Below are 26,874 nucleotides of genomic sequence, written 5' to 3' on the forward strand. Positions count from 1 at the left end.
AGAGATCTTGGAGGGTTGTGGGGCTGGAGGAGGTTAAAGAGGGAGAAGGGGGGGGGGGGGGGGGGGAGGTGAGGCCATGGAGGGATTTGAAAACAAGGATGAGAATTTTAAAATCGAGTCATTGGCAGAACAGAAGCCAATGTAGGTCAGTGAGCACAGGGGTGATGGGTGAACAGGACTTGCTGTGAATTAGGATGTAAGCAGCAGAGTGTTAGACGGCCTCCAGTTTATGGAACATGGGAGAGGGGTCAGTTGCGTGTTGGAATATCAAGTCTGGAGGTAACAAAGCCATGGATGAGGGTTTCAGCACCAGATGAGCTGAGATGGGGGTAGTTATGGAGGTGGAAATAGGCAGTCTCAGTGATGGAGTGGTATAGGGTCAGATTGGATCAGGTGTTAGGTCAGGTGTTTTAATGCATCGGTGCAGACTCGATGGGCCGAAGGGCCTCTTCTGCACTGTATTATTCTGTGATTCTGGATGCCAAGGTTGTGAACAATATGGTTTAGCACTGCAATGAATAGCATGCACAATATTTTAAACTGAAGTGCTTTGTGTCATTGATTCATTAGCAATCATCCCAGCCCGAGTTTGCTTGATAAGGCTGTTGTTGGGAAAGGAGACCCTGCAACTGATGGTAACAGGCTGTTAACTAGAGGTAGTGAAGGAAATTATACCTTAGCTCAGCGGTCGCACACAAACATGCTGGGTTCAAGCCCCATTCTAGGACTTGAGTATATAATCTCAACTGACACTTCAGCATAGCACTGTTGGATGTTGTCTTTTGAATGACACATTAAACTGACGTCTCATCTTCCCTCTCAGGTGGATGTAAAGTGTTCGAGGGCACGTTTACTTGTCAATCATTTTCATGTCGCCACCCTTCCATCTACGAGAATTGGTGAACACGCAGCAAACAACACATTTAGGTGGGGTGTCTTCATATGGTGCACCTTTGCTGATGGCTGTGGAGGGCAATCTTTGAGAGGCAGATTTTACCACAAGTGCCGCACATGAAGCCACCAGGTGATGTTTTGGATTTTTGTTTTCGGTGTTGATGCCTGTTGCCAAGCTGCTGCAACCACTGGCTGTGGTGGTTGTGCACGCCAGTCCACAAGTAGTGTTGCCATTTCCCTCTTTCGTCAGCTAATGACTCCCAGGTGTGATAGTCGATGTTTAGGGCCTTCACGACACACTTGAAGCGGAGCTTTGGGCGTCTGGCCCCGGCTACCTCACCGTACAGAAGGTCCTTGGGTATGTGACCATCTTCCATCCTGCAGATGTGTCTGATCCACCGAAGCTGCCTCTGTTTGATTAGTGCCAACACACTTGGGAGCTCTGCCTTTGAGAGGACTGCTGCATTTGTGATTTTGTCCTGCCAGGATATACCCATAATGCACCACAGACAGCGAATCGATATCACTAAAACCGTCAAGACAACTCACAAAAGAACCAAGAAGGAGATCAGAAGAAGTTTCTTTCAGGGCTGTAGGGTAAAGAGGGGAGGGGGCGGGTGTGCAAGGGAGTGGATCTAATTGGGTAGCTCTTTCAAAGAGCTAGCACAGGATTGATGGGTCAAATGGCCTCCTGTGCTGCAAGATTCTATTTCATTAGTCATTTATATCATTGTTTGTGGGATCTCACTGTGCACACTTTTGGTTGCCAAATTTCCCTACATTACAGCAGTGATTACATTTCAACAGTACTTCATTGGCTGAATGCTATTTGGTTCTGACGTTATAAAAGGCACCATATAAATGCAAACTATTCCTTTGAAGCCTTAGGAACAAACTGGTTTGTTCCATATTCCTGTGTGAAAATAGTAAGTTATCCCAATGGCTCAGTGGATGAACGTACCACCTGGTATGGAATTCAACTCCACCTCTCACCGCCCACCACCCCCCCTCCGACTTCCCCTTGTGGGATCTGAGCCCAGGTCTGTGCTTAGTCAGTTGTTCTGCAGTTGGGGTGGGGTGAGAAGGGCCCCACAATTGGCCTGTGTGCCTCAGGACCACGGACCATTGGTTGTAATTTTACGAAATTCCCTATGTTCTGGAAAGGTCCCAGCGGATTGGAAAACCGCAAATGTAACACCTCTATTCAAGAAAGGAGGGAGACAGAAAGCAGGAAACTATAGGACAGTTAGCCTAACATCTGTCATTGGGAAAATGCTGGAATCCATTACCAAGGAAGTAGTAGCAGGACATTTAGAAAATCACAAAACAATCAGGCAGAGTCAACATGGTTTTATGAAAGAAAAATTGTGTTTGACAAATTTATTAGAATTCTTTGAGGATGTAATAAGCAGGGTGGATAAAGGGGAACCAGTAGAGGTAGTGTATTTAGATTTCCAAAAGGCATTCGATAAGGTGCCACATAAAAGGTTACTGCACAAGAGCGCATGGTGTTGGGGGTAATATAAAACATGGATAGTGGATTGGCTAACAAACAGGAAAGAGGGATAAATGGGTCATTTTCAGGTTGGCAACCTGTAACCAGTAGAGTGCCACAGGGATCAGTGCTGGGGCCTCAACTAGTTACAATATATTAATGACTTGGATGAACTGTACTGTAGTCAAATTTGTTGACGAAACAACAATAGATGGGAAAGCAAGTTGTGAGGAGGACACAAAGTGTCTGCAAAGGGATATAGATAGGTTAAGTGAGTGGGCAAAAATTTGGCAGATGAAGTATAATGTGGGAAAATGTGAGGTTGTCCACTTTGGAGGGAAGATTAGAAAAGCAGATTATTTAAATGGAGACTGCAGAATGCCTTTTTTTATTATTTGTTTGTGAGGCGTGGGTGTCGCTGGCCAGGCCAGCATTTATTGCCCATCCCTAATTGTCCTTGAGAAGGTGGTGGTGAGCTGCCGTTTTGAACCATTGCAGTCCTTCACAGAATTGTTACAGTGCAGAAGGAGGCCATTCAGCCCATCGTATCTGCACTGGCTCTCTGAAAGAGCAATTCCCTCAGTCCCATTCCCCCGCCTTCTTCCCATAACCCTGCACATTCTCCCTTTTCATATAACTGTCTAATTCCCTTTTTGAATGCTTCAATTGAACCTGCCTCCACCATGTTCTCAGGCAGCGCATTCCAGACCTTAACCACTCGCTGCGTAAAAATTTTTTCCCTCATGTCACTTTTGCTTCTCTTACCAAATACTTTAAATCTGTGCCCTCTCGTTCTCGTTCCTTTAACGAGTAGGAACAGTTTCTCTCCATCTACTCTCTCCAGACCCTTCATGATTTTGAATACCTCTATCAAATCACCTCTCAGCCTTCTCTTCTCCAAGGAAAACAGTCCTAACTTCTCCAATCTATCTTCATAACTGAAATTCTTCATCCCTGGAATCATTCTCGTGAATCTTTTCTGGACTCTCTCCAATGTCCTCATGTCTTTCCTCAAGTGCGGTCCCCAGAACTGGACACAATACTCCAGCTGAGGATGAACTAGTGTCTTATACAAGTTCAACATGACTTCCTTGCTCTTGTACTCGATGCCCCAATTAATAAAGTCCAGGATACTGTATGCTTTATTAACCGTTCTCTCAACCTGTCCTGCCACCTTCAATAACTTATGCACATATACACCCAGGTCTCTCTGCTCCTGCAACCCCATTTAGAATTGTACCCTTTATTTTATATTGTCTCTCCATGTTCTTCCTACCAAAATGAATCACTTCACATTTCTCTGCATTGAACTTCATCTGCCACCTGTCTGCCCATTCCACCAACTTGTCTATGTCCTTTTGAAGTTCTACACTATCCTCCTCACAGTTTACAATACTTCCAAGTTTCATATCATCTACAAACTTTGAAATTGTGCCCTGTGCACCAAGATCTAGGTCATTAATATATATCAGGAAAAGCAAGGGTCCCAACACTGATCCCTGGGGAACTCCACTACAAACCTTCCTTCAGCCTGAAAAGCATCCATTAACCACTACTCTCTGTTTCCTGTCACTCAGTCAAGTTCGTATCCATGTCGTCACCATCCCTTTTATTCCATGAGCTACAAGTTTGCTCACAAGTCTGTTGTGTAGCACTGTATCAAATGCTTTTTTCAAAGTCCATGTACACCACATCAACAGCATTGCCCTCATCAACCCTCTCTGTTACCTCCTCAAAAAACACCAGCAAGTTAGTTAAACATGATTTTCCCTTAAGAAATCCATGCTGGCTTTCCTTAATTAACTCACATTTGTCCATGTGACTATTGATTTTGTCCCGCATTAGGTTTTCTAGAAGTTTTCCCACCACCGAAGTTAAACTGACTGGCCTGTAGTTGCTGGGTTTATCTTTACACCTTTTTTTGAACAAGGATGTAATGTTTGCAATTCTCCAGTCCTCTGGCACCACCCCCGAGTCTAAGAAAGACTTAAAAAGTTATGGCCAGTGCCTCTGCAATTTCCACTCTCACTTCCCTCAGTATCCTTGGATGCATCTCATCTGGTCCTGGTATTTTATCCACTTTTAAGTACAGACATCCTATCTAATATAAAATAAAAAAAATAAAAAATAAATAAAAAATAAAAACAAGAAATGCTGGAAATACTCAGCAGGTCTGGCAGCATCTGTAGAGAGAGAAGCAGAGTTAACGTTTCAGGTCAGTGACCCTTCTTCAGAACTTATTTCAGCCTATCAATACTTCCTCTTTATCAATTTTAAACCCCTCTAGTGTCTGACTTACCTCCTCTTTCAACATTGCCTGGGTTGCATCTTCATCCTTGGTAAATACAGATGCAAAGTATTCATTTAATATCTCAGCTATGCCCTCTGCCTCCATGTATAAATCCCCTTTCTGGTCCCTAATAGGCCCCACTCCTTCTTTTACCAACCTTTTGCTATTTATATGCCTATAGAAAACTTTGGGATTTCCTTTAATTCTAGCTGCCAATCTCTTTTTATGCTCTCTCTTTGCTTTTTCACTTCCTCTCTGTATCCTCTATATTCAGCCTGGTTCTCAATCATATTTTCTACCTGGCATCTGTCATAAGTACATATTTTCTCCTTGGGGTTAGGTACCCCACAGTGCTGTTAGGAAGTGGGTTCCAGGATTTTGACACAGCGACAGTGAAGGAACAGCGATATAGTTCCAAATCAGGATGGTGTATAGCTTGGAGGGAATCTTGCAGGTGGTGGTGTTCCCATGCGTTTGCTGCCCTTGTCCTTCTAGGTGGTAGAGGTTGTGGGTTTGGAAGGTGCTGTTGAAGCCTTGGTGCATTGCTGCAGTGCATCTTGTAGGTGGCACACACTGCTGCCACTGTGCATCAGTGGTGGAGGGAGTGAATGTTGAAGGTTGTGGATGGGGTGCTAATTATGTGGGCTGCTTTGTCCTGGATAGTGTTGAGGTTCTTGAGTGTTGTTGGAGCTGCACCCATCCAGGCAAGTGGAGAGTATTCCATCACACTCCTGACTTCTGCCTTGTAGTTGGTGGACAGGCATTGGAGAGTCAGGAGGTGAGTTACTCGCCGCAGGATTCCTAGTCCCTGACCTGCTTTTGTAGCCACAGCATTTATGTGGCTGGTCCAGTTCAGTTTCTGGTCAATGGTAACCCCCAGGATGTTGATAGTGGGGGATTCAGTGATGGTAATGCGATTGAACATCAAGGGGAGATGGTTAGATTCTCTTTTGTTTGAGATGATCATTGCCTGGCACTTGTGTAGCACGAATGTTACTTGCCACTTTTCAGCCCAAGCCTGGATGTTGTCCAAGTCTTGCTGCATCTAGACATGGGCTGCTTCAGTATCTGAGGAGTTGCGAATGGTACTGAACATTGTGCGGTGCTGCAGTACAGAGGGATCTGGGTGTCATTGTATATTAATCACAAAAAGTTAGCATGCAGGTACAGCAAGTAATTAGGAAGGCAAATGGAATGTTGGCCTTTATTGCGAGGGTGGGGTGGAGTATAAGAGTAGAGATGCCTTGCTACAACTGTACAGTGCATTGGTAAGACCATACCTACAGTACTATGTACAGTTTTGGTCTCATTATTTAAGGAGGGATATACTTGAATTGGAGGCAGTTCAGAGAAGGTTCACTTGGCTGATTCCTGGAATGAAGGGGTTCTCATGAGGAAAGGTTGAGACTCATTGGAGTTTAGAAGAATGAGAGGTGATCTTATTGAAACATCAGATTCTGAGGGGACTTGACAGGGTAGATGCTGAAAGGATCTTTCCCCTCGTGGGGGAATCTAAAACTAGGGGGCACAGTTTCAAAATAAGGGGTTTCCCATTTAACATGGGGATGAGGAAGAATTCCTTCTTTCAGAGGGTCATTAGTCTTTGGAATTATCTACCTCAGAGGGCAGTGGAGGCTGGGCCATTGTATTTATTCAAGGCTGAGCTGGACAGATTTTTAATCTTAATGGAGTAAAGGGTTATGGGGGAAGGCAGGAAAGTGGAGTTAAGGCCACAATAAGATCAGCCATGATTTTATTGAATTGCAGCACAGGCTTGAGGGGCCAAATGGCCTCTCCTGCTCCTATTTCTTATGGAGGCGGAATCAGCCAGGTGGAGGGGTTTAGTATGTTACTGCTATCCAATGCTGCAGAATGTGTACTTGGACAAAGAAAAGTGATCAAAAACGTTAATAGAATGATGTCCTTTATTTCAAGAAGGCTGGAATACAGAACTGAGGAAGTTATGCTTCAGGCTTGTACAGAGCCTCAGACAGACTCCATCTGAAGCACTACATTCAATTCTGGGCACCCCACATCAAGAATGATACATTAGCCTGGAGGGCGTGTAGTGCAGATTAACCAGAATAATATTGAGGTTCAAATGATGATCATGGGTTGCACAGACTAGACTGGTATTCTCTTGATTTTAGAAGATTGATCTGATTGAAGTATTTTTCCTCTGGTGGGGAAGGCAGGAAAAAAGGGTGTAACCTTAGCATTAGAGCCAGTTTGTTTGGAAGTGAAATCAGGAATCAATCTTTCACGCAAAGAGGAGTGGAATTCTGGACCTCTTTCCCCTGCCAAAAGGCAGTGGATATTGGGAGTCAATTGGAACGGACTGAAGCGGATAGATTTTTTGGGGAGTAAGGGCATCAAGGGATATGGAATAAAGGTGGGAAAATGGAGTTGAGGTACAGATCAGCCATGGTCTGATTGAATGGCAGAGAAGGGGATGAATGGACTCTTCCTGTTCTGCAGTGTACTGCTCGGTGATACTGAGCTACAAGGACCAAGGACAAAGCATCAATCTCCAGTGCCTCCTGCAAGCTGACAGCACATGAGTACAGAGCTCAACTGTGATAGCTTCCAGTGATGAATAGCTCTCTGTCACTCACTGTCTACACTTAGGCAGAATGACCACATGGACCTGGTATTAGACAGAAGTCAGGGTCTGTGGATCTGCCCAGCGAGATTCAGGCCCCTTCAGTAGACACTGCGGGAGGTGACAATTTTCTTGGAGGGTTACTGAGCTTGACACAATGTCGAGAGGAGAGAGAGGAAGATTGTTCACTTGTTTGCTGATAATAAGAGTCTTTTGATTATTGATTGCAGCAGAAGAGGTCTTGATTTAATCTCCAATGTCATTGTTTCCCTGAGTATTGCACTGGGAGTGCTGAACCTCACAATATCCCAATCCTGGGGGGACTGGAGTTCAAACTGAGAGTCACAAATAGCGAATGCAGAAAAGCCATCCGTACACCCCCCCCCACCAAACCTAATTTAAATCCAAGTTTAAGCATTTCCAATGAATTTACACATGCAAGGGGTAGATTGTAACTTTGTTTGCTAGTTTAAATGGGCGCTAGCGAGTTGGTAGCCAGTTTTACATTTCTCCCGATTTATATTTCCATTTAAGTTGTTAAATTAAAAGTGGGAAGATAATGTTAAATGATCTGCCGACTTACAATTGCCCATTTTACACTATCGCACAGTCATAATCTAACCCGGGGAGTCTGACCATTTCTTTTCTCTGCTCTTTAACAAGAATGTCTGTCCAGTTTTCGGTGTGAATTCAGCCATGGCACGATCCTTCAAACGAAATGGCAACGAAATATAAAGTCTCAGCACGACAATATCACACTCTCATCACATCCTGCGTCCCATCTTCAACACCCAGGCCTCACACACCGTGAGGCTTCTGAACACCAAGCCTAGTGAGAAAACCACACACAGTTACTTCACAGCATTAATAAATAACAAACAGTGTGTTATATGATATATACAGGAGTGTTATACCCAGTAACATAGTGTTATTATATATGTGCAGGAATGTTATACCCAGTAACACAGTGTGTTATTATACAGGAGTGTTACATTCAGTGACAGTTGGCTATATATAACTACTACTTGCATTTATGTTACTCCTTTAAGGTAGAAGAATGTCCCAAAGTGCTTTATAGGTGTGCAATCAGAAAACTATTAACACTGAGCTAAAAGGAATAGGTGTCCAAAAGATTGGTCAAAGAGGAGGGTTATAAGGAGGGTAAAAGGAGGAGTAGTGAAGGGAGGGAATTCCAAAGCATGGGGTCTAGGTGACTGAAGGCCACCAATAGTAGGACAAAGAGAGGAACGGACTCCCAAAGGTTGAAAGTCAGAGGAACGGAGAGTGTTGGGAGCTTTTTAGGGCTGGTGAACATTAGAGATAGGGAGGAGCGGGGAAGAAAGACATTAAACATGAGGATGAGCATTTTATGTCTGAGGCATTGAAGGATTGTTGGATAACTTTCAAAAGGGAAGTGTATCATTGGATATATACTTGGGGAAAATTCTATAGGGCTATGGGGAAAAAAGCAGGGGCATGAAACTAATTGGAAAGAACTGGCACAGGCATGATGGACCAAATGGCCTCTTCTGTGCTGTATCATTCAATGATTCTATTGTATGACTGGCAGCCAAAGCTGATCAGTAAGGGCAGGATTGCTGGTGAGTGGGACTGGGTGCAGGATAGGATACAGGCACCAGGGTTTTGGATGAACTCATGTTTACAGATCATGGAAGATGAGAGATCGGCCACGAGAGCACTGGATTAGTCAAGTCTGGAGGTAACAAGGGCAAGGATGTGGATTTTAGCAGCAGATGAGCTGAGGCAGGGCTAGAGTCAGGCAAGTTAAGGAGATAAAAATAGGCGGTCTTTGTGATAGAGAGGATATGGGATCGGAAGCTCAGCTCGGGGTCAAATAAGAAGCCAAGGTTGTGAACAGTCTGATTGAAGCTGAGACAGTGGTTGGGAGAGGGGATAGAGTTTGTGGGAGGGGCTGAAGACCATGGCTTCAGTCTTCCCAATCTTCAATATATCAAACAGCCCATGAAGAAAAATGCCTTGTTCACCTTTCGATGATCAGGTTGTTGTGCTGGATTTCCCGAGTTACACCTTCCATCTCCTGCTTGAGCTCCTTCATCCTGTTAACACATAAACATGTTCAAAGCTCCTCATCTCAATCGCACCACCCTCGCACCTTCAACAAGTTGGACCAAAAATGACTGTGAACCTCTCTCTCTCTTCACAGTTCACTTCAAAGCTGTGCTCAACTGCAATATTCTGAGATGATGTAAAACAAAATTGTGCCGTGTTTCTGCCGTCCTGACTATCCATGACCACATGTGCTGCTCCAGTTTACAGGGCACGACAACCAAGCGGGTGACTTCTCCACAACTGATCTCAGTAATGTAAATGGGGTGTAACTGGGGCAGGCTGATCACACCAACTTTTTCTTGCTTTCTCCACTGCCTCGATGAGACAGAGTGGCCTCCTTTGACCTGGCAGATTCTCCGATCAAGAGCTTAGCCTCCATCTAACAACACAGGACAGGCGGCAAACATACATGAGTAATTTGAGATGTGAGGTGTGGTGAGTAGAGTGTGCTCGGGAGGAACAGGTGAGTTTGGATCCATGGCTCCAAAAGCTCTTCACCACTGGGGGGTTTTCCTCACCTCATGTCTGGGTCTGTTGTTACTCATTGATAGAGATTGATCACTGTGATTGGTCAATAACTCCATTATCATTGTATCATGTGACTCCCAGGATGGTAGAAGGTGAACTTGATGGATCGTGGTTCTTTTTAGCATCTAGGAATACAAAATATCTACAAATGCCCCAGTACCCTGAGGAGCAGGCTGTTGGGAGTATTGGTGTGTAGCCGTGGGAAGGTTTGCTATTGTAAACTCAAGTCTTTTGGATGCATTGTGAAATGGAATGATAATCAGCCTGAACTGCAACGTTTGCACAAACTGGTACCAAACACAAAGCACTCGTGCTTTTGCCAGCTGAGGGAGGTGGTTGGTGGGGATTAGGAACTGCTTCCTTGGGAAGGAGGGGAAACTGGAAGAAATTGCCCTAATGCTGCCCTCATTCACTCTGTCCAGTCAGCCTCCAGGTACCTGACAGCAGATTACCCACCCATCCATCCAAATGCGGGAAACCCAAGCAAGCCTTGTGGGTGAGAGGGTAAACAAAAGCTGGCGTGATGCCGACCATGAAAGCCTCGGCCTTTGACCCTAGCCCATGCCACAGGAGCTGATTTCAGTTGACTCAGTCGGAAGTGGGTATCACAATTGGTCTCACTGCCTATGGTTTGGGTGTTAGGGAGAAACAGTCAGGGTCCCTCATCCATCAGCACTATCCTGCCACACCTATTGTTAAGTGTGTGTGGCAGGTCATTGGGTGAGGATGGTATCGGGTGTGACAGTGATGTCCCCATAGGTGCCTAAGATCAAACCTGAATAGTGGCCATTTGAGCACAAAACTATAGGAGACCTTTTCCGAGTGGAGAAAGTTAAGAGGAGATTTGATAGAGTTGTTCAAAATCATGAAGGGTTTTGATAGAGTAAATAAGGGGAAACAGTTTCCAGTGGTAGAGGGGTCGGTAACCAGAGGACACAGATTTAACATTCTGACAAAAGGTCATCGATCTGAAACGTTAACTCTGCTTCTCTCTCCACAGATGCTGCCTGACCTGCTGAGTATTTCCAGCATTTTCTGTTTTTATTTCAGATTTAAGGTAACTGGCAAAACAATCAGAGGCAACATGAGGAGAATCTTTTTTATGTAGCGAGTTGTTGTGATCTGGAACGGGCTGCCTGATAGGGTGGCAGCAGCAGATTCAATAGTAACTTTCAAAAGGAAATTGGATATAATTGAATTGGAATTGAAATTGAATTGAAATTGAATTGGAAAGGAAATAGTGAAACTGGGAAAGAAAAAAATCTGCACAGCTACTGAGAAAGAGCAGTGGAGTGAGACTAATTGGATAGTTTTTTCAAAGAGCTGGTACAGGCACCATGGGCCGAATGGCCACTGCACTGTATCATTCAAAGTGTAGATCCGTAACCAGTGAGAGGGGGGAGAAAATTAAGGTGAGTAAACTGGAGGGATTTATCTGGGGGAAAAAATTGACAATCATGCACAGACCCCCAAGGACACAATGTAAGAGGATAATTCTGTTTTATATTAAATTGGGAAAGATTTGCACAAAACACCCTCAGCTGCTGCAGTTCAGTAAACTCCCTCTAAACAGTCGGTCCCCACCTGGTGATCATGTCCATGCATTTCTGTTCAGAGGATTCAGTAAAAACTGGTGCTCTGATCATGGTTTGTTCTCCTTGGAGTCTCACAAGTCCCAGGTCCAATATCTGCAATTCAGAAATAAGGAGGAATTTGTGGAAATCAGAAAAATGAACAAGACCCCTCCCCCACCGAGCTCTGTAAACAACACCATTTTCTTCAAGATTTTTCCTTGTTTACGCAGAATTTAGCGGAAACAGGCCATTCGGCCCAGCGTCTATGCTAGTGTTTGTGCTTCACATGAGCCTCCTCCCACCCTACTTCATCTCACCCTTTCAGCAAAATCTTCTATTCTCATCTCCTGCATGTGCTTGTCTAACTTCCCCTTAAATGCATTTTTGCTGTTCACCTCAAACACTCCCTGTGGTAGCAAATTCCACGTCCTCACCAATCTCTGGGTCAAGAAGTTTCTCCTAGGAGCAAAGGAACAGAAGGAGGCCATTCAGCCCCTCAAGCCTGTTCTGGCATTCAATGAGGTCGTTGTTGATCTGCGACCACCCTCCATATACCCGCCTTTGCCCCATATCCCTTAATGCCTTTGGAGAACAAAACTCTTTCAATCAATCTCAGATTTAGATTTAATAATTGTTCGAGCATCAATTGCCATTTGGAAAACAGAGTTCCAAACTTCTACCACCCTTTGCATGTCGAAGGGTTTCCTAATTTCTCTCATGAAATATCTGGCTCTAAATTTTAGACTATGCCCCCAGTCCTAGACTCCTTAACCAATGGAAATAGCTTCTCTCTATCGACCCTATCTGTTCCCCTTGACAGGGTTGATAGGATTGACACTGAGAGGTTGTTTCCCCTGACTGAGGAATCTAGAACATGGGGGCACAGTCTCAGGATAAGGGGGCAATCATTTAGGACGGAGAATGAGGAGAAACGTCTTCACTCAGAGGGTTGTGAATCTTTGGAATGCTCGACCCCAGAGGATTGGTGATGCTCCGATATTGAGTATATTGAAGGCTGAGGTAGACAGACGTTTGACCTCTGGGAAATCACGGGATATAGGAAGCAGGTGGGAAAGTGGAGTTGAGGCAGAAGATCAGCCATGATCGTAATGAATGAAGGAGCAAGCTCGAGGGGCTGAATTGTCTACACCTGCTCCTATTCTTTATGTTAATATCTTGAAAACTTCAATCAAATCACCCCTTTACCTTCTAAATTCCAAGGAATACAAACCCAGTTTGAGTAATCTTTCCTTGTAATTTAACCCTTGGATTCCTATCATTCTGGTAAATTTACACTACTCTCCGTCCAAGGCCACTCCTTCCTAAGGTGCGATGCCCAGAACTGCTCACAGTAACTCCAGGTGTGGTCGAGCTTTGTGTAGCTGAAACATGACTTCTAACCCATTGTATTATATTCCTTTAGACATAAATGCCAGCATTCCATTAACCTTTTTGATTATTTTCTGTATCTGTTCATGACATTTTAATGATCTATGTAGCTGGACTCCCAAGTCTCTTAGGACCTCCGCTGTTTCTGACTCTTCACCATTTTGAAATTACCCTGTTTGATCCTTTTTAGTTCTAAAGTGGATGATCTCACATTTACCTACATTGAAATCCATTTGTCATAGTTTTGCCTATTCACTCAATCTATCAAGATCGCTTTGTCATTTTATACTTCCATATACATTGCTTATAGTGTCACCTATCTTTCCATCTTATTTTATTTTTATCTATCTTGAATTCCTTATTAGATTTATTAGTGACTCATATTTTTGACCCTTAATTGTGGACGCCCCCAGGAGTAGAAACATCTTCTCTACATCTACCTTATCAAAACCCTTCTTAATCTTAAAGACCTCTATTAGGTAGCTCCTCAGCCTTCTCTTTTCTAGTAAGACGAGCCCCAGCCTTTAAGCTTGTAACCTTTACAAGTCTCTCCGCAGCCTCAACCCTCTCTGCCTGAGTAACCCACATCTCCTCTCCTGTGGTTGCTCCTTCCCTGCTGTGTTTTACCACCTATGCCCCACAGTCCCAGCACTGCTTCCCCTCCTCCTCACTACCTCACTCCCCACTTTGAAAACCCCGCTCAAAATCCATCATTACCAGACCACGGGACCCTCCCACTATTGCTTAAAGTCTGTCTGAGATGTTCTCTAGTTAAAGGAGTTATTGAGGTCCTAGTTGTTGTTGGTTCTGATGTGCCCCAACAGGAATATAGGGCCTGGTGGTGTGGGTTTGACGGATGAAGGTTGGCCATCACATCAGAAAACCTCCCTACTCTTCTTCTGAAGAGTGCAGGAACCTTTACATCAACTTAAACAGACAGACAGGGCCTCTGTTTAATGTTCAGTGTAGCGCTCCCTCACGGAGGTGTCAGCCTAGGGAATAGATATGGTGTGGAGTTTAACTCAGGTCTTCCCAACAGAGAGTTGAGAATGCAACCACTAATCCAGGGGAACTCTGCTGATTCAGTATCAGGGCAGCTGGTTGAGTTTGAAAACCTCAAGATTGTGAAAATGAAGAGCGGACTGAGAGGGGTGAGGGGTTCCATAGTTTGGGGAATTAGCAAAATAATGAGTTACAATAGGAGAAGCTGCAGGATGTCCTGACTTCAACAAATTGAGAATGCAGGGAAGGTTTTAGGACAGAATATTTGGAGCTGAAGAGGAGCAAGAGAGAAAACATCAGGACACCACGACCAGAGGAGAAAAAAAGATAAAGGAAGTTTGCAGTGGAGAGAGGGAGAGGTTAGAGGTTAAGAGATGACACAGGGATTATCAATCAGGTATAAAGGTTTTTCATTTTTATCTTCAGAGCTGGGGGTTTGGAAAACCTCCTCATATTTGAGAGCAAGACTTGAGTTTTTCTGAAGAGAGGTGTCATTATTCTCATGCTCCCAATCAGAACAGTTGAAATTCCATTGGTGCAAAGGGAAAAAGGAATCAGATTTACAGGAAACAATAATAAACAGTTCTGACATGGTTACCAACGCTGGATGGACTTCATCACATGACCTCACGCTACATCTTGTCAAACAGCCTGTTTCCTATCTCCAATATTTTGTTCACTATTAAAATGAAAGTGTTAAAAAAAAAATGAAAAAAACATTAAAAAACGTCGTTTTGAATTTTCTCCCTGGGGCTGCTCACAACAGCAACAACAACTTATATTTATACAGCACCTTTAACATAATATAATGTCCCAAGGTACTTCACAGGAGTGTTATCAAACAAAATTTAACACCAAGTCACAGAAGGAGATATTAGTACAGGTGACCAAAAACGTGGTAGCGGTAGGCTTTAACGAGTGTCTTAAAGTAAAGGCCTGCTACCCGACCCGAACCCGACGGGACCCGACAACATGTGTCTGGTTCGGGTCAGGTCAGACCAGGCCGCTCTTCCGGGTCCAGCTTTCGGGCTCATGTTGGGTCGGGCCGGACACACACAACAAAAAGTGTTAAAAGCAAAAAACCTACCTGAGCTGGGAGTCCGGGATGTCAAAGAAGGAAACTCTGAGTCTGCACAGTGAGCGAGTGAGCGTCTCTATGACGTCATCGCGCTCATGCTGCAGCTTCCTGAAGATTGGGAGTCGCAAGGTAAGTAAAGGGAACATTCCGGCAGTTGGGTCGGGCTCGGGTCGGGTCAGGTCGGGGTCGGGCTCAGGTCGGGTCGGGAAAAATTGGAGGGACTCGGGCCGGGTCAGGCTCGGGTCCGATGTGGTCCTGTTGGGTTCGGGTCGGGTTTTTTCCCCTGAACTGAGCAGGCCCTTGTCTTAAAGGAGGAAAGAAAGGTAGAAAGGTGGAGAGGTTTATAGGGAGAGAATTCAAGAGCTTAGGAACCAGGCAGCAGAAGGCACGGCCGCCAATGATAGAACAATCAAATATGTATGGTTCAACCTCAGACATTTGCCAAGGATGGCTGGGAGCAGAGTTTAGTTGGAGGAAATTTCCTCCTCATCCAGTACAGAATGTTGACAAGCAGTCTGACAACTTAGAGACAGTGGTGGGGTCAAGGAAGATGTTGATGAGGTTGAGCAGCGTATCATCAGCATACACGTGGAAACTGACGCAGTGTTTTTCGGATGATGTCACCCAGGGGCAGCATGTGGATGAGAAATAGGAGGGGGTCAAGGATAGATCCTTGGGGGACACCAGAGGTAACGGTGCGGGAGGAGAAGCCATTGCAAGTGATTCTCTGGCTATGACTAGATAGATAAGGTTAGAACCAGGTGAGAGCAGTCCCACCCAGCTGGACGATAGCAGAGAGGCGTTGGAGAAGGATGGTGTGGTCAACCATGTCAAAGACTGCAGACGGGTTGAGAAGGACAAGAAGGGAAAGTTTACCTAACCTCAGCAGTAACCAAGAGATCAATCTTTAATTCGTGGAGACTCCAGGACAAACCTGGACATTCGCTGACTGCAAGTTTAGACCTGGATTAAGTATTAAAGGCACACAATACCATAATATCCCAGCTGGCTGCTGTTCTGATATCCAGGCTGTGCCTGTATAACATTCTTCTTTTTCAAACAAAGAAGTGACTTCACTATTTGCTCTTGAACTTGGGCAGGTGGCCATTTTGAAATTGAAGTACTAACGTAGCTCAGCTACCCACAATGCATTTCTTAAAGCAGTGCTGTAACCAATGGCGTTATATAATAATACCCAATTTGTGAAATTAATGAGAAAAATATGACCATTGGTAGAGTAAACATTCTGATCATTCTTTCATTTAAGAAAAACAACCTTACGTGGCTCCATTTAGGACACAGAGCTCCATGAACTTCCAGATTGACAGAAAGGAGTAATTTATTTCTGTTATGTGGGAACTACGACTGTGCCTCTGAAGCAGATATTTGATGTTGAACAGATCACTGTTTAAATTCATATTTTTAATGTTTGCTTGACACCAAATAAACACAAAACTGATCCAAGGATAATTCTGGTTTGCTATGAAATTCCAATAGACTGAAACCACTTCCCATTCCATTCCTACGGTACAGGATGTCCAATCCAAGCATAACATTTTGTCTTCTGATAATCAACCTCTTTCACCTTCAAACTCTCATAGCAACCATTCCCATCTCTCTCCTATATGTTTTATAAGACTTTTATACGCTGAACTGTCCTTCCTCATTTCTCCTAGGCTGCAGATACATGGTCCTAACTTCCACCTCCCTATGTGTACACCTAGCCTGCCATTTCTCAATCTTACTCATGATTTTCCGGGACCTTGAACCAATAGAACCAATCTTTACCTCCTTCAGTCTTCCCTTCCTCTTGTCCAATTCCAGTGCCTCAATCATGGTCTTGTCCAAGGGGAACTAACTCAATATTGACCAGGAATATAACTGAAACCTTCTAGTTGGTAGGAGTTAGAATCACACCACAATACCATCTTTAACCGCCCATCATCCAAGGAGCAGACATAGTATTTTTTTTAGAAAAACGATGTTAAAACAATGTTTTGCCTTTAAAAAGATTTGATTTTGAGGGAGTACAATTCCTGTCATAACATGCCTGACTTTAATCCCTCCTTTAAAAATTGGTGTATTCAACAGGGTCATGAAATGTACCTTGTTCAGTTGAGCTTCGTAGTTCTCCAGATCCTGACTGAGGTTTACACCCTGGTTACTGAAGAGTCTCAGGTGCTTTCTGATCTCACAGGCTATCCTGCAAAATGCGGTGTGATTACAAATGCAATTTATATATTCGTTCACAAGCCCTTATTATTCACCTCATTATTCTCTCTCACTTTTTTTAAATGCTCTTTGCCAGGTTCCCAGTCCCAAGCTGTGGGATGTTTTGCTATATTCATTGAGAATGTTTGCTGTTGGCAAGGCCATCATTTATATTTAGTCCCAGACCGGTTAAAGATGAAAGGTTTCCTTCTCTAAAAGGACATACGTGAACCAGTTGTGTTTTTGCAACAATCCTACAGCCTGACACCAGGGTCTGGATTTTCCCTCTGCGGGCGGGAAATAAAAGTCGGGACTGTTTCTGGGTACTGAACCTGCCACCAGGGGGAAACTGTCACTCACTGGGACTTTCAAGGGGGTGTCCCTTTAATTGGCCTGGAGATGGGCTTACCATCCAAATAAGGAGAGCGGGCGGGCTCTTGAAGCTGGAGGACCAATCAGAGGCCTTACAGCTTGAGAGGAGGCGTGTGCTTCAAAATGGAGGCACCCTCTCTCAAACCTTTTTAAATCTTCAATTAAAAAAATAGATTCAGCAGCCAGGCTACCACTGTGGGGGTGGGGAATCCGCACTACAGGGCAACTAAACTGGCCCCCGCAGGAATTCACTCCCAGCCCAGTCCTGGCGCTACTCCTCTACCAGGAGCTGATTCCACCAATGGCACAGCTAACAAGATAGCAAGTATCTGAGCTACATAGACAGAAATGGTCATCAATCATCAATGGTCAGCTATCTGGGGCAGCGATAAAGTTCTACAGCTGGACTCAGCACCCATGAATCCGGGAGGGGAAGCTGAACTTGGGTGCCATCTCCTGTTTGCCACCCAATGACTACTGGAAACTGTGTGGACACCAAATATCAACAGGGTAAAGCTTTGCTATATCGCTCTCCATCAGCAGGTAGTTTGCTGACTCACAGTTAAGGCAAACCATTTGGACAAGGTACCCAAAGGGCAGTCGGTACCCATGGAACTGGAGTCAGCACCTTCAGGAGAGATGGACAGCTGGGGTGATTTGCTCTGCAGTTGTTATTTTCTCTCCATTTGTTGCTCAATTTAAAAATTCTTATCCCTGCATTCGACTCCCTCCCTATCGCTATGAACTCCTCTTCAACCCGCAGAGATCACGGCACTCCTCCAATTCCTGTCCGTTTCCTCTGCTCCACCATTAGTGGCAATGCCTTCAGCTGCCTAAACACCAAGGTCTGCAATTCTCTCCCTAAACCTCTCCAGCTCTCTCTCTCTTCCTTTAAGATGCTTTTTGACCATGTATTTGGTCACTTGTCCTAATATCTCGTCACATGTCTCAATGTCAAATCTCCATTGAGTACACTCTTGTGAAGCACCTTGGGAGGTTTTACTATATCAAAGGTGCTTTATAAATGCAAGTTGTTGTTGCTTGCCTTGATTTTAACATTAATGCTCCTCGGTCACAGAGCCAAGTATTTCCCCGATGATGGGGATAGTCTGGACTTCTGAAGCTTCATAAAAAAGCAACCTCTTCATCCTGGGATTTCCAGGATGGATGAAGATGTCTTCTCCTGTGCTCAAGCTTGCAAACAATATCAGAGAGATACAGCGTGCTTTCAATGCTCTTTAAAATAATCAGGACCAGCCTGCACCAGTTGGTCTCTTCTCCAAACCAGGTTCAGCCTCTATCCCAAAGGCCTTTGGTCACCTCAACTGATCATCAGCTAGTGACCAGCTCTCAGACACTAACCTCAGATGGCTCTCAGTTACTACCCAAGTGATCCTGAGTTACTTACGTCAGCCCTCGGCCAACTTCCCTAATCAACCATCAGACACATCTCTATCTGCCATCAACTTTCAGGCCATCCATCATCATCTCTGACTGACCATCTATGCAAACCAGTCCTCAGTCACCATATGTCAGTCTTGGTTACCTACCTCATCCAGTCTTTGGTAGAGGCCAACAGCATCTGATATTTCTGCACACAATCCTCTCGGACTAACGCCTGCACCTTCTTTGCATAAATTCCCATTTTGATCCTGGAACATCAAAGGAATACTAAGAATGCAAGATGCCCAAAGAATGCACAATACAAATCCAGGTGAAAGAGTGAAGTTCGGAGTTCAGGACACCAGCACAAATGGAAAAAGTGTTGAAATACATGTCGAAGGTTTTAGAATGATCAGGTTTTATAAGGTAATCTTAAACACTTTATTTAATCTAAATCCCTTTGTTGTTTACTTTTTCATGTCCCCACAAGGAAGGCAGATAAAGCAATTTATGGTAAACATTTCTAAAACACTAGTTAGGCCTCAGCTGGAGGATTTTGTTCAATTCTGGGCAACGCACTTTAGGAAGGATGTCAAAGCCCTGGAGAGGGTGCGGAGGAGAGTTACCAGAATGCTAAAGGAATGAGGGACTTCAATTACGTGGAGAAACTGGGATTGTTCTGCTTAGAGAAGAGAAGGTTAAGAGGAGATTTAATAGACATGTTCAAAATCACAAAGAGTTCTGACAGAGTAGATAAGGAGAAACTATTTCAACTGGCAGGAGGATCAATAACCAGAGGACACAGATTTAAGATAATTGGTTGAAAAAAAAAATGCAGGGGGACACGAGAAGTTATTTTAAATTAAAAAACACAGCTGGTTGTTGTGATCTGGAACGCGCTGTCTGAAAGGGTGGAAGCAGATTCAATAATAATTTTCAGAAGAGAATTGGATAAATATTTGAAAAAGGAAAAAATACAGAGCTATGGGAAAGAACAGGGAAATGAGAATAATTCTTTCAAAGAGCAGGCATGATGGGCTGAATGGCCTCTTCTGTGCTGTATTATTCTATGAAACTGCAAGTGATCATTTGGGAGTGCTACTCTGCCACCAGCCTGAAGGTTGGTAAGGTTGCCATGGGTCACTTTGGCTTCAGTAACAGACTTGAAATTCATAACACCTCACAGCATCTCACAAACTTCACGTATAGTGAGACATATAGTAATATGTTAGGTAGGCGAATTTGGCAATAAATTTGCACACAGCAAGATCCCATGAACAGCAACAAAATGAAAGGCTAGTCAGTCTATTTTTAAGTGGTTGGTTGAGGGGAAGAAAGCCATTTTAATTATTCCACGAGATCATTAATACACAACTGAACCACCAGAACAACCTCCATTTATTATCTCATCAGATAGGTGGCACCTCTGACAGTGCAGCGCTCCCTCAGCACTGTATTGGAGTACCAACCGAAACGATGTGCTCAAATCCTGGAATGGAAGTTGAACCTACGACCTGCCCATTGAGAGGTAGGTGAGCTACCCACTGAACTGAGCTTACACTTTTACATGGGATAAATTATAAAACAAACTTACTTCTCAAATTTATGGATTTGCTCATCATTGTACTGAAGTTCTGAAAGAACAAATATTGGATGGTTAGGCCACTGTGATTTTCAACATTTAATGCAAGCAGAGCCTGCTTTTACTATGTAGGGATCATCCATTGACTCCCAGCTGGGACGGTGCATGTCTGGGGGGGTTGGATGAAAACCAACATTATGACATTATGCCCTGCTCCCCTCCTGCCCCCTCCCACCCCCCTCCCCCAGTCAAATAGCCCATCAACACGACATATACGTTCCCAAGTGATACTTGGATGAAGGGAAGGGCAGACAGTGCCTGTGGAACTGTACCCCAGTACGAGCTAGCATCTTCAGGGTGGGTTATGCGGGCAGGATGAAGGGAAGGGCAGACAGTGCCTGTGGAACTGTACCCCAGTACGAGCTAGCATCTTCAGGGTGGGTAATGCGGGCAGGATGAAGGGAAGGGCAGACAGTGCCTGTGGAACTGTACCCCAGTACGAGCTAGCATCTTCAGGGTGGGTAATGCGGGCAGGATGAAGGGAAGGGCAGACAGTGCCTGTGGAACTGTACCCCAGTACGAGCTAGCATCTTCAGGGTGGGTAATGCGGGCAGGATTGATACACTTTTGCAAAAAATTAAAAGAGGAATAGTTGTGAGAAAGACTTGCATTTATATAGCACCGTTCACAACCTCAGGTCCATCCCATAGTGCTTTACAGCCAATGTAGTACTTTTGAAGTGTAGTCACTGTTGTAATGCAGGAAACATGGCAGCCAATTTATGCACAGCAAGCTCCCACAAACAGCAATTTGACCAATGACAAGCTAATTTACTTTAAGTTGGGTGAAGGATAAAGGTTGGCCAGAACTCTGGGAGAATGCCTCTGCTTTTCTTCTTTTATGTCTGAGAGGACAGAGGTGCCTCATTTAATCTGAATGACGGCACCTCCAACAGTGCAGCACTCCCTCAGTACTACACTGGGACTGTCAGCCTGGATTTTGTGCTGAAGTCTCTGAAGTGGGACTTGAAACCACAACCTTTTGACTCAGAGGCGAGAATGAAGGGTATAGGTGGCCGCTAACTGCGTTTGACACCATGTCATGCCTCCAGTGCAAGCTCTCGAGCATTAACCATTAATGAATTGGCCCCTTACTCATTCTCAGTCGGTCCTTTCTGAGCTGCTGGTGAATTGCAGATACTTTCTCCAGTAAAACTTCCACTTTTCCAATTCTACAAAATAATTAGACAACATAAATATAAATAAATCTTCATTTTCATCTAATCTTTTCATCCTTTCATTTCCACCTCTCCTCCTTGCTTGCGTCTGCTCGAGTTTATAGCTACTCAGGCCTCATTTATTCTTCCTGTGTTTAGGCTGGCTGGGGTATTGGAGAATCACAGCCAAGCTTGACCCTGTCATAGAATAATTTACGGTATAGAAGACCATTTGGCCCATCAGGTTCATGCTGGCTCTCCACAGAGCAGTCACGTCAGTCCCACTGTTCTTCTCGATCCCCGTGGCCCTGCAAGTTTATTTCCTGCAAGCGCCCATCTAATTTCCTTTTGAAATCATTGATTGTCTCTGCTTCCACCACCCTTGTGGGCAGTGAGTTCCAGGTCATTACCACTTGCTGCATTAAAAAAGTTCTCCTGCATATTCCCCCTGCATCTCTTGCCCAAAACCTTCAATCTGTGTCTCCTAGTCCTCGTACCTTCAGTTAATGGGAACAACTTTTCCTTGTCTAACTTATCTATGCCAGTACACCTTGTACACTTCTATTAAATCTCCCCTCAATTTCATTTGCTCTAAGGAGAACAGCCCCAGTTTCTCCATCCTAACCTTGTAGCTAAAATCCCTCATCCTGGAACCATTCTGTAAATCTCCTCTGCACCCTCTCAAGGACCCTCACATCCTTCCTAAAGTCTGATGTCCAGAACTGGATGCAATACTCCAGTTGGGGCCTAACCAGAGCTTTATAAAGGGTCAGTATAACTTCTCTGCTTTTGTACTCAATACCTCTATTTATGAAGCCCAAGATCCTGCTTTACTAACCACTCTCTCAATATGTCCTGCCACCTTCAAAGATCGATGCACACAAGCCCCCAGGTCCCTCTGTTCCTGCACTCTCTTTAGAACTGTGCCATTTAGTATATATTGCCTCTCCCTATCCCTTCTGCCAAAATGCATCACCTCACACATGTCTATATTAAATTCCATCTGCCACCTCTCTGCCCATTCTGCTAGCCTATCTACATCCTGTTGCAGGTGGTTCGTATCATCCTCACTCTTTGCCACTCCTCCAAGTTTGGTATCATCAGCAAATTTTGAAATTCTACTCCGCATTCCAAGATCCAAGTCATTTATATATAGCAAAAAAAGTTGTGGTCCCAGCACTGACCCTTGGGGAAAACCACTGTCTACCATCCTCCGGTCTGAAAAACACCCATTTAGCAGGACTTTCTATTTTCTGTCCTCGAGCCAATGTTTTTTATCCAATTGGACACTGACCCTCCTATTCCATGAGCCTCAATTTTGTTAACCAGTCTTTCATGTGGTGCTTTATCAAATGACATTGACACAAAAGCACATCCTAATGCAAAGGGTCACTGGGCAGCAATCAAATAAAGAACTCCCAATTACATAGAGCTTTTTGAAATCTCAGAACGTCCCAAAGCACTTTGCAGCCAAGGAAATACTTTTTAATGTAGGGCATGCGGCAGCTAATTTGTGCACAGCAAGATCCCACAAACAGCAATGCGAGAATAAGGGGGAAACCACTTAAGACAGAGATGAGGAGAAATTTCTTTACTCAGTGTTGTGAATCTTTGGAATTCTCTACCCCAGAGGGCTGTGGAAGCTCAGTCATTGAGTGTGTTTAAAGCAGAGATTGACAAGATTTCTAAATACCATTGACATAAAGGGATATGGAGATAATGTGGGAAAAAGGCATTGAAGTGGATGATCAGCCACGATTGTATTGAATGGCAGGGCAGGCTCGATGGGCTGAATGGCCTACTCCTGCTTATATGTTCCTATGACCTGATAATTTGTTTCAGTGATGTTGATTGAGGGATAAATATTGGCCAGGGCACTGAGGAGAACTCTCCTGATCTTCTTCAAAATAGTGCCATGGGATCTTTTATGTCCACCTTAGAAAGCAGACGGGGCCTTGGTTTAACACCTCATCTGAAAGATGGTACCTCTGATCGTGCAGCACTCCCACAGTACTGCACTGGGAGTGTTGGCCTGGGTTACATGCTCAAGCCACTGCAGTGGGAGTTGAACCCAGAACTTTCTGGCTTAGAAGAAACAGTGCTCTCAAGGAGCCACTATCAGGGACAGGTACCCTGGATGAGATTCTTCCCCTCTCTAATCCTGAGACGCTGAAACCAACTGTAGCCATGACTGCTGTCCCGGGTAACTCATCACAGACCAGGTACGGAGTGCGAATGTGACAAATGGATAATTTTGTGCTGTTAGTTTTTAAAAGACCCTTAAAAATGGAGAATGATGATCTGTTTAGAAGCGGAGTGAGCTGGCCATGTTTCAGTGATGTCATTAAGAAATTCACTTTGATCTGTAGTTGACTGTTTCTGGGTTGCCAATCCACATTGCAGGCTACAATGGCCTTCGCCACTGTCAGACTGATGAAGAGAACTTTGGGAGTAATTTTAACTATGGGCGATATGGACTTGGCTTTCCATTCTACACCCCTCCCTCTGATTGACTTCAACAGTAAGGTAACTCTGGGAGTGGCGAATATCAGGCAGCTAATTCAATATCCCTCATTTTACAGTTAAGATTAATCCTTTGTCTTAAATATCCATCTGAATCTGATGTCAACTGAACCTGTCAAACTGTAACTTCATTCATTATAGAGAAGCTTCTCTCTCAGCCTCTATGCTCCTTCTTGCCAGACTTCCCTGCCTAGTTCCATCTACCTGGGAAAAACCCTGGTTTGGATTCCCAGAACTTGTGCAGATTTGGGGTCGCCCTTATAGAAAGGCTATTGAAACCATAGAGAGCACACAGTGTAGATTCACCAGGAAGATACCAGGGATGTGAAACTATAGATATGAGCAGAGACTTGAGACACTGGGACTGTGCCCACTGAAGCAGAGAAGGTCAAGAGGAGATTTAAGGGAGGTTTTTAAAATTATAGACTATTTTTGAAAGTGTGAACAGGGCAAGACTATTGTTACAAGCTCACAGGACAACAGTCTTGCTTGTACTGTGTCTTTATTGAGCTGCCTTCTGATGGATATCTGCAGTGAGTGCCTCATGGTAGAGGTCACATGACTATGGCAAGCCAGGAGGCACATTAGTACAGTATTGCATTTCTCGCCCAAACATCCCCCTTTTCAGACAAAGAAACAAAACAATTTGCATGCATTATCAATTACACTGTGAGTTGCCCAAGTTACCCACTATACACACAACTGTTTTCATGTATTAGCTGTTCATTATTCTCATCAGTCTCTGCACATGCATTGCACACACAGTCTTTAAATCATGCCGGTCTCTTAATGGTGTGCGTGGCATTGTTGTTGGCTGCTTATCTGGATGATTTTCTTTCTCCGGGGAGTGTAATTCCCCATGTCACTTGTTGTTGCCGCAGTAACTGTTGTTGTTCCATTTCAGTTGTTGGGGTGCAGTGGACCTCTGGGGTTGATGGTTGATCTGTGGTCTGTGCAGATGGTGAGTTCACATCTTCCTGATCGGCCGACTTTAGTGAAGGAACAGCTTCGGCAGTTGTGCGGATGTGCCTGTGGTTGTGACGGTATCTCTGGTCCTTCATTTCCACCGCATATGATTGAGGTGACAACTGCTCTACGCAGGTCCCAAGTTGCCACCTGGGCTGACTCTGGTTGAGAGCGTTGAAGGTTTGTACCCTGACTGACTCTCCAATGCTCAATTCTGGCAATGGTTTGGCAGTTTTGTCAAAATGAAATTTGTTTTTCTGCTATTTCACCTTGATTTTGTCACTCACACCTTTTACTACTTCTGGCTTCAGCAGCTTTTTTGCTATTGGAAGAGTAGTTTGGGTGCGGCATGACATTAGTCTTTGTACTGGACTACATTTCATGTCTTCGGTAAGTGTGTTTCTCCACTCGAGGATTGCCTTGTATATATCTGTGCTCGATATTTGCTCGATTTCTGTATGATTCCTTTGGCGATTTTCACTGCTGCCTCAGCCTTTCCATTGGACATTGTGGAGATAATGTATCATGTTGAATTTCCCAATCCTTTATGAAGCGGTTGAATTCTTCACTCATGAACTGAGGGCAATTGTCGGTCATCACAATATCTGTAATGCCGTAACGACTGAAGTGTGCTTTCAGGCATTCTACAATCTCACCGGTAGTCGTTGAGATCAGCTGGTCTATCTCCCAGTAGTCAGAATAGTAGTCTACAGTGCCAAGATAATCAGTTCCTGTGAGAGTGAAGAGGTCTACTCCCACCTTCATCCATGGTCTGTCTGGGATGTCATGTGTCATCAGTGGTTCTTTAACTGGCTTAGCTTGGTACTCGTTACATGCACTGCTTCTGGCTGATGTGATCCTTGATTTCATTGCTCTTGTTTGGCCAGTAAAACACTTCTCATGCCCTCCTCAGACTCGACTCAGTTCCTTGGTGGCTTGCAAGGATATGCTTTACTACCTATCCTCTAACTCCTTAGGGATAATGACTCCATTTCCTTTGTACAAGATGTCATCTTGGGCTGTCAATTCATCTTCGTATGACCAATACGCTCTTGCGACCACAGGAGTGTCCTTGATGCTTTCAGGCCACCCTTTCATCACTACTTCTTGCAACACTTGGAGAGTTGCATCTTGTTGGGTAGTTTGCTTGATTTGAACAAGGCGCTTGTCTGTCATATTCAATGTCTGTGCTGTGTTGATGACTTCCAGAGGATGTCGAGCTGCAGCTTCACATTGGATCTGAAAGATTTCACACATTTCATAGGGAGTGCTGCTCTTGACAGCATGTCAGCGATGTACATCTGTTTCCCTTGCTTATATGTCATGTCCAGATGATATCTCTGTAACTGGAGTAACATTCTTTGCAGACGCTTTGCAGCAGATAGTAGCAACTTGAGGAAAATGCTTTGAAGTGGCTTGTGGTCGGATTCGACTGTCACTTTGCTTCTTCCCAGTAGATATTGATGAAAATGTTCACAAACAAAGACAATGGCCAGGCACTCTTTCTCAACCTGAAAGTAGCGTTGTTCTATTTGCATTAAAGCCCTAGATGCAAATATAACCGGTTGTTCTTGCTGGGTTAGGGATGCTCCAAGTCCTGTCTCACTGGCGTCACACTGCAGGGTGACTTCATATTTCAGCACTGGCCTTGCTGTCACTAGTTTCCTGGTTTTAGTGA

General features: G+C 44.3%; 1 protein-coding gene across 3 annotated transcripts in view; it reads right to left on the reverse strand.

The window, feature by feature from the left end:
- Positions 1-6,602: 6,602 nt before the first annotated feature.
- LOC137384001 (serine/threonine-protein kinase TBK1-like) overlaps positions 6,603-26,874 on the reverse strand; it is a 75,751-nt gene continuing 55,479 nt past the window's right edge. For 2 of the 3 annotated variants that reach the window (XM_068057531.1, XM_068057530.1), the window contains exons 15-21: positions 21,646-21,722; positions 20,504-20,543; positions 19,077-19,178; positions 17,050-17,146; positions 11,485-11,588; positions 9,288-9,359; positions 6,603-8,110 (exon numbers count right to left, since the gene is read on the reverse strand). In XM_068057531.1, the coding sequence (XP_067913632.1) occupies positions 8,080-8,110; positions 9,288-9,359; positions 11,485-11,588; positions 17,050-17,146; positions 19,077-19,178; positions 20,504-20,543; positions 21,646-21,722 (523 nt within the window). In that variant the 3' untranslated portion in view covers positions 6,603-8,079. Of the gene's footprint in view, positions 8,111-9,287; positions 9,360-11,484; positions 11,589-17,049; positions 17,147-19,076; positions 19,179-20,503; positions 20,544-21,645; positions 21,723-26,874 lie in introns of those variants that run through there. The other variant, XM_068057532.1, reaches the window with a different exon arrangement.

This window comes from Heterodontus francisci, chromosome 25, assembly GCF_036365525.1.
Source record: "Heterodontus francisci isolate sHetFra1 chromosome 25, sHetFra1.hap1, whole genome shotgun sequence".
Taxonomy (NCBI): domain Eukaryota; kingdom Metazoa; phylum Chordata; class Chondrichthyes; order Heterodontiformes; family Heterodontidae; genus Heterodontus; species Heterodontus francisci.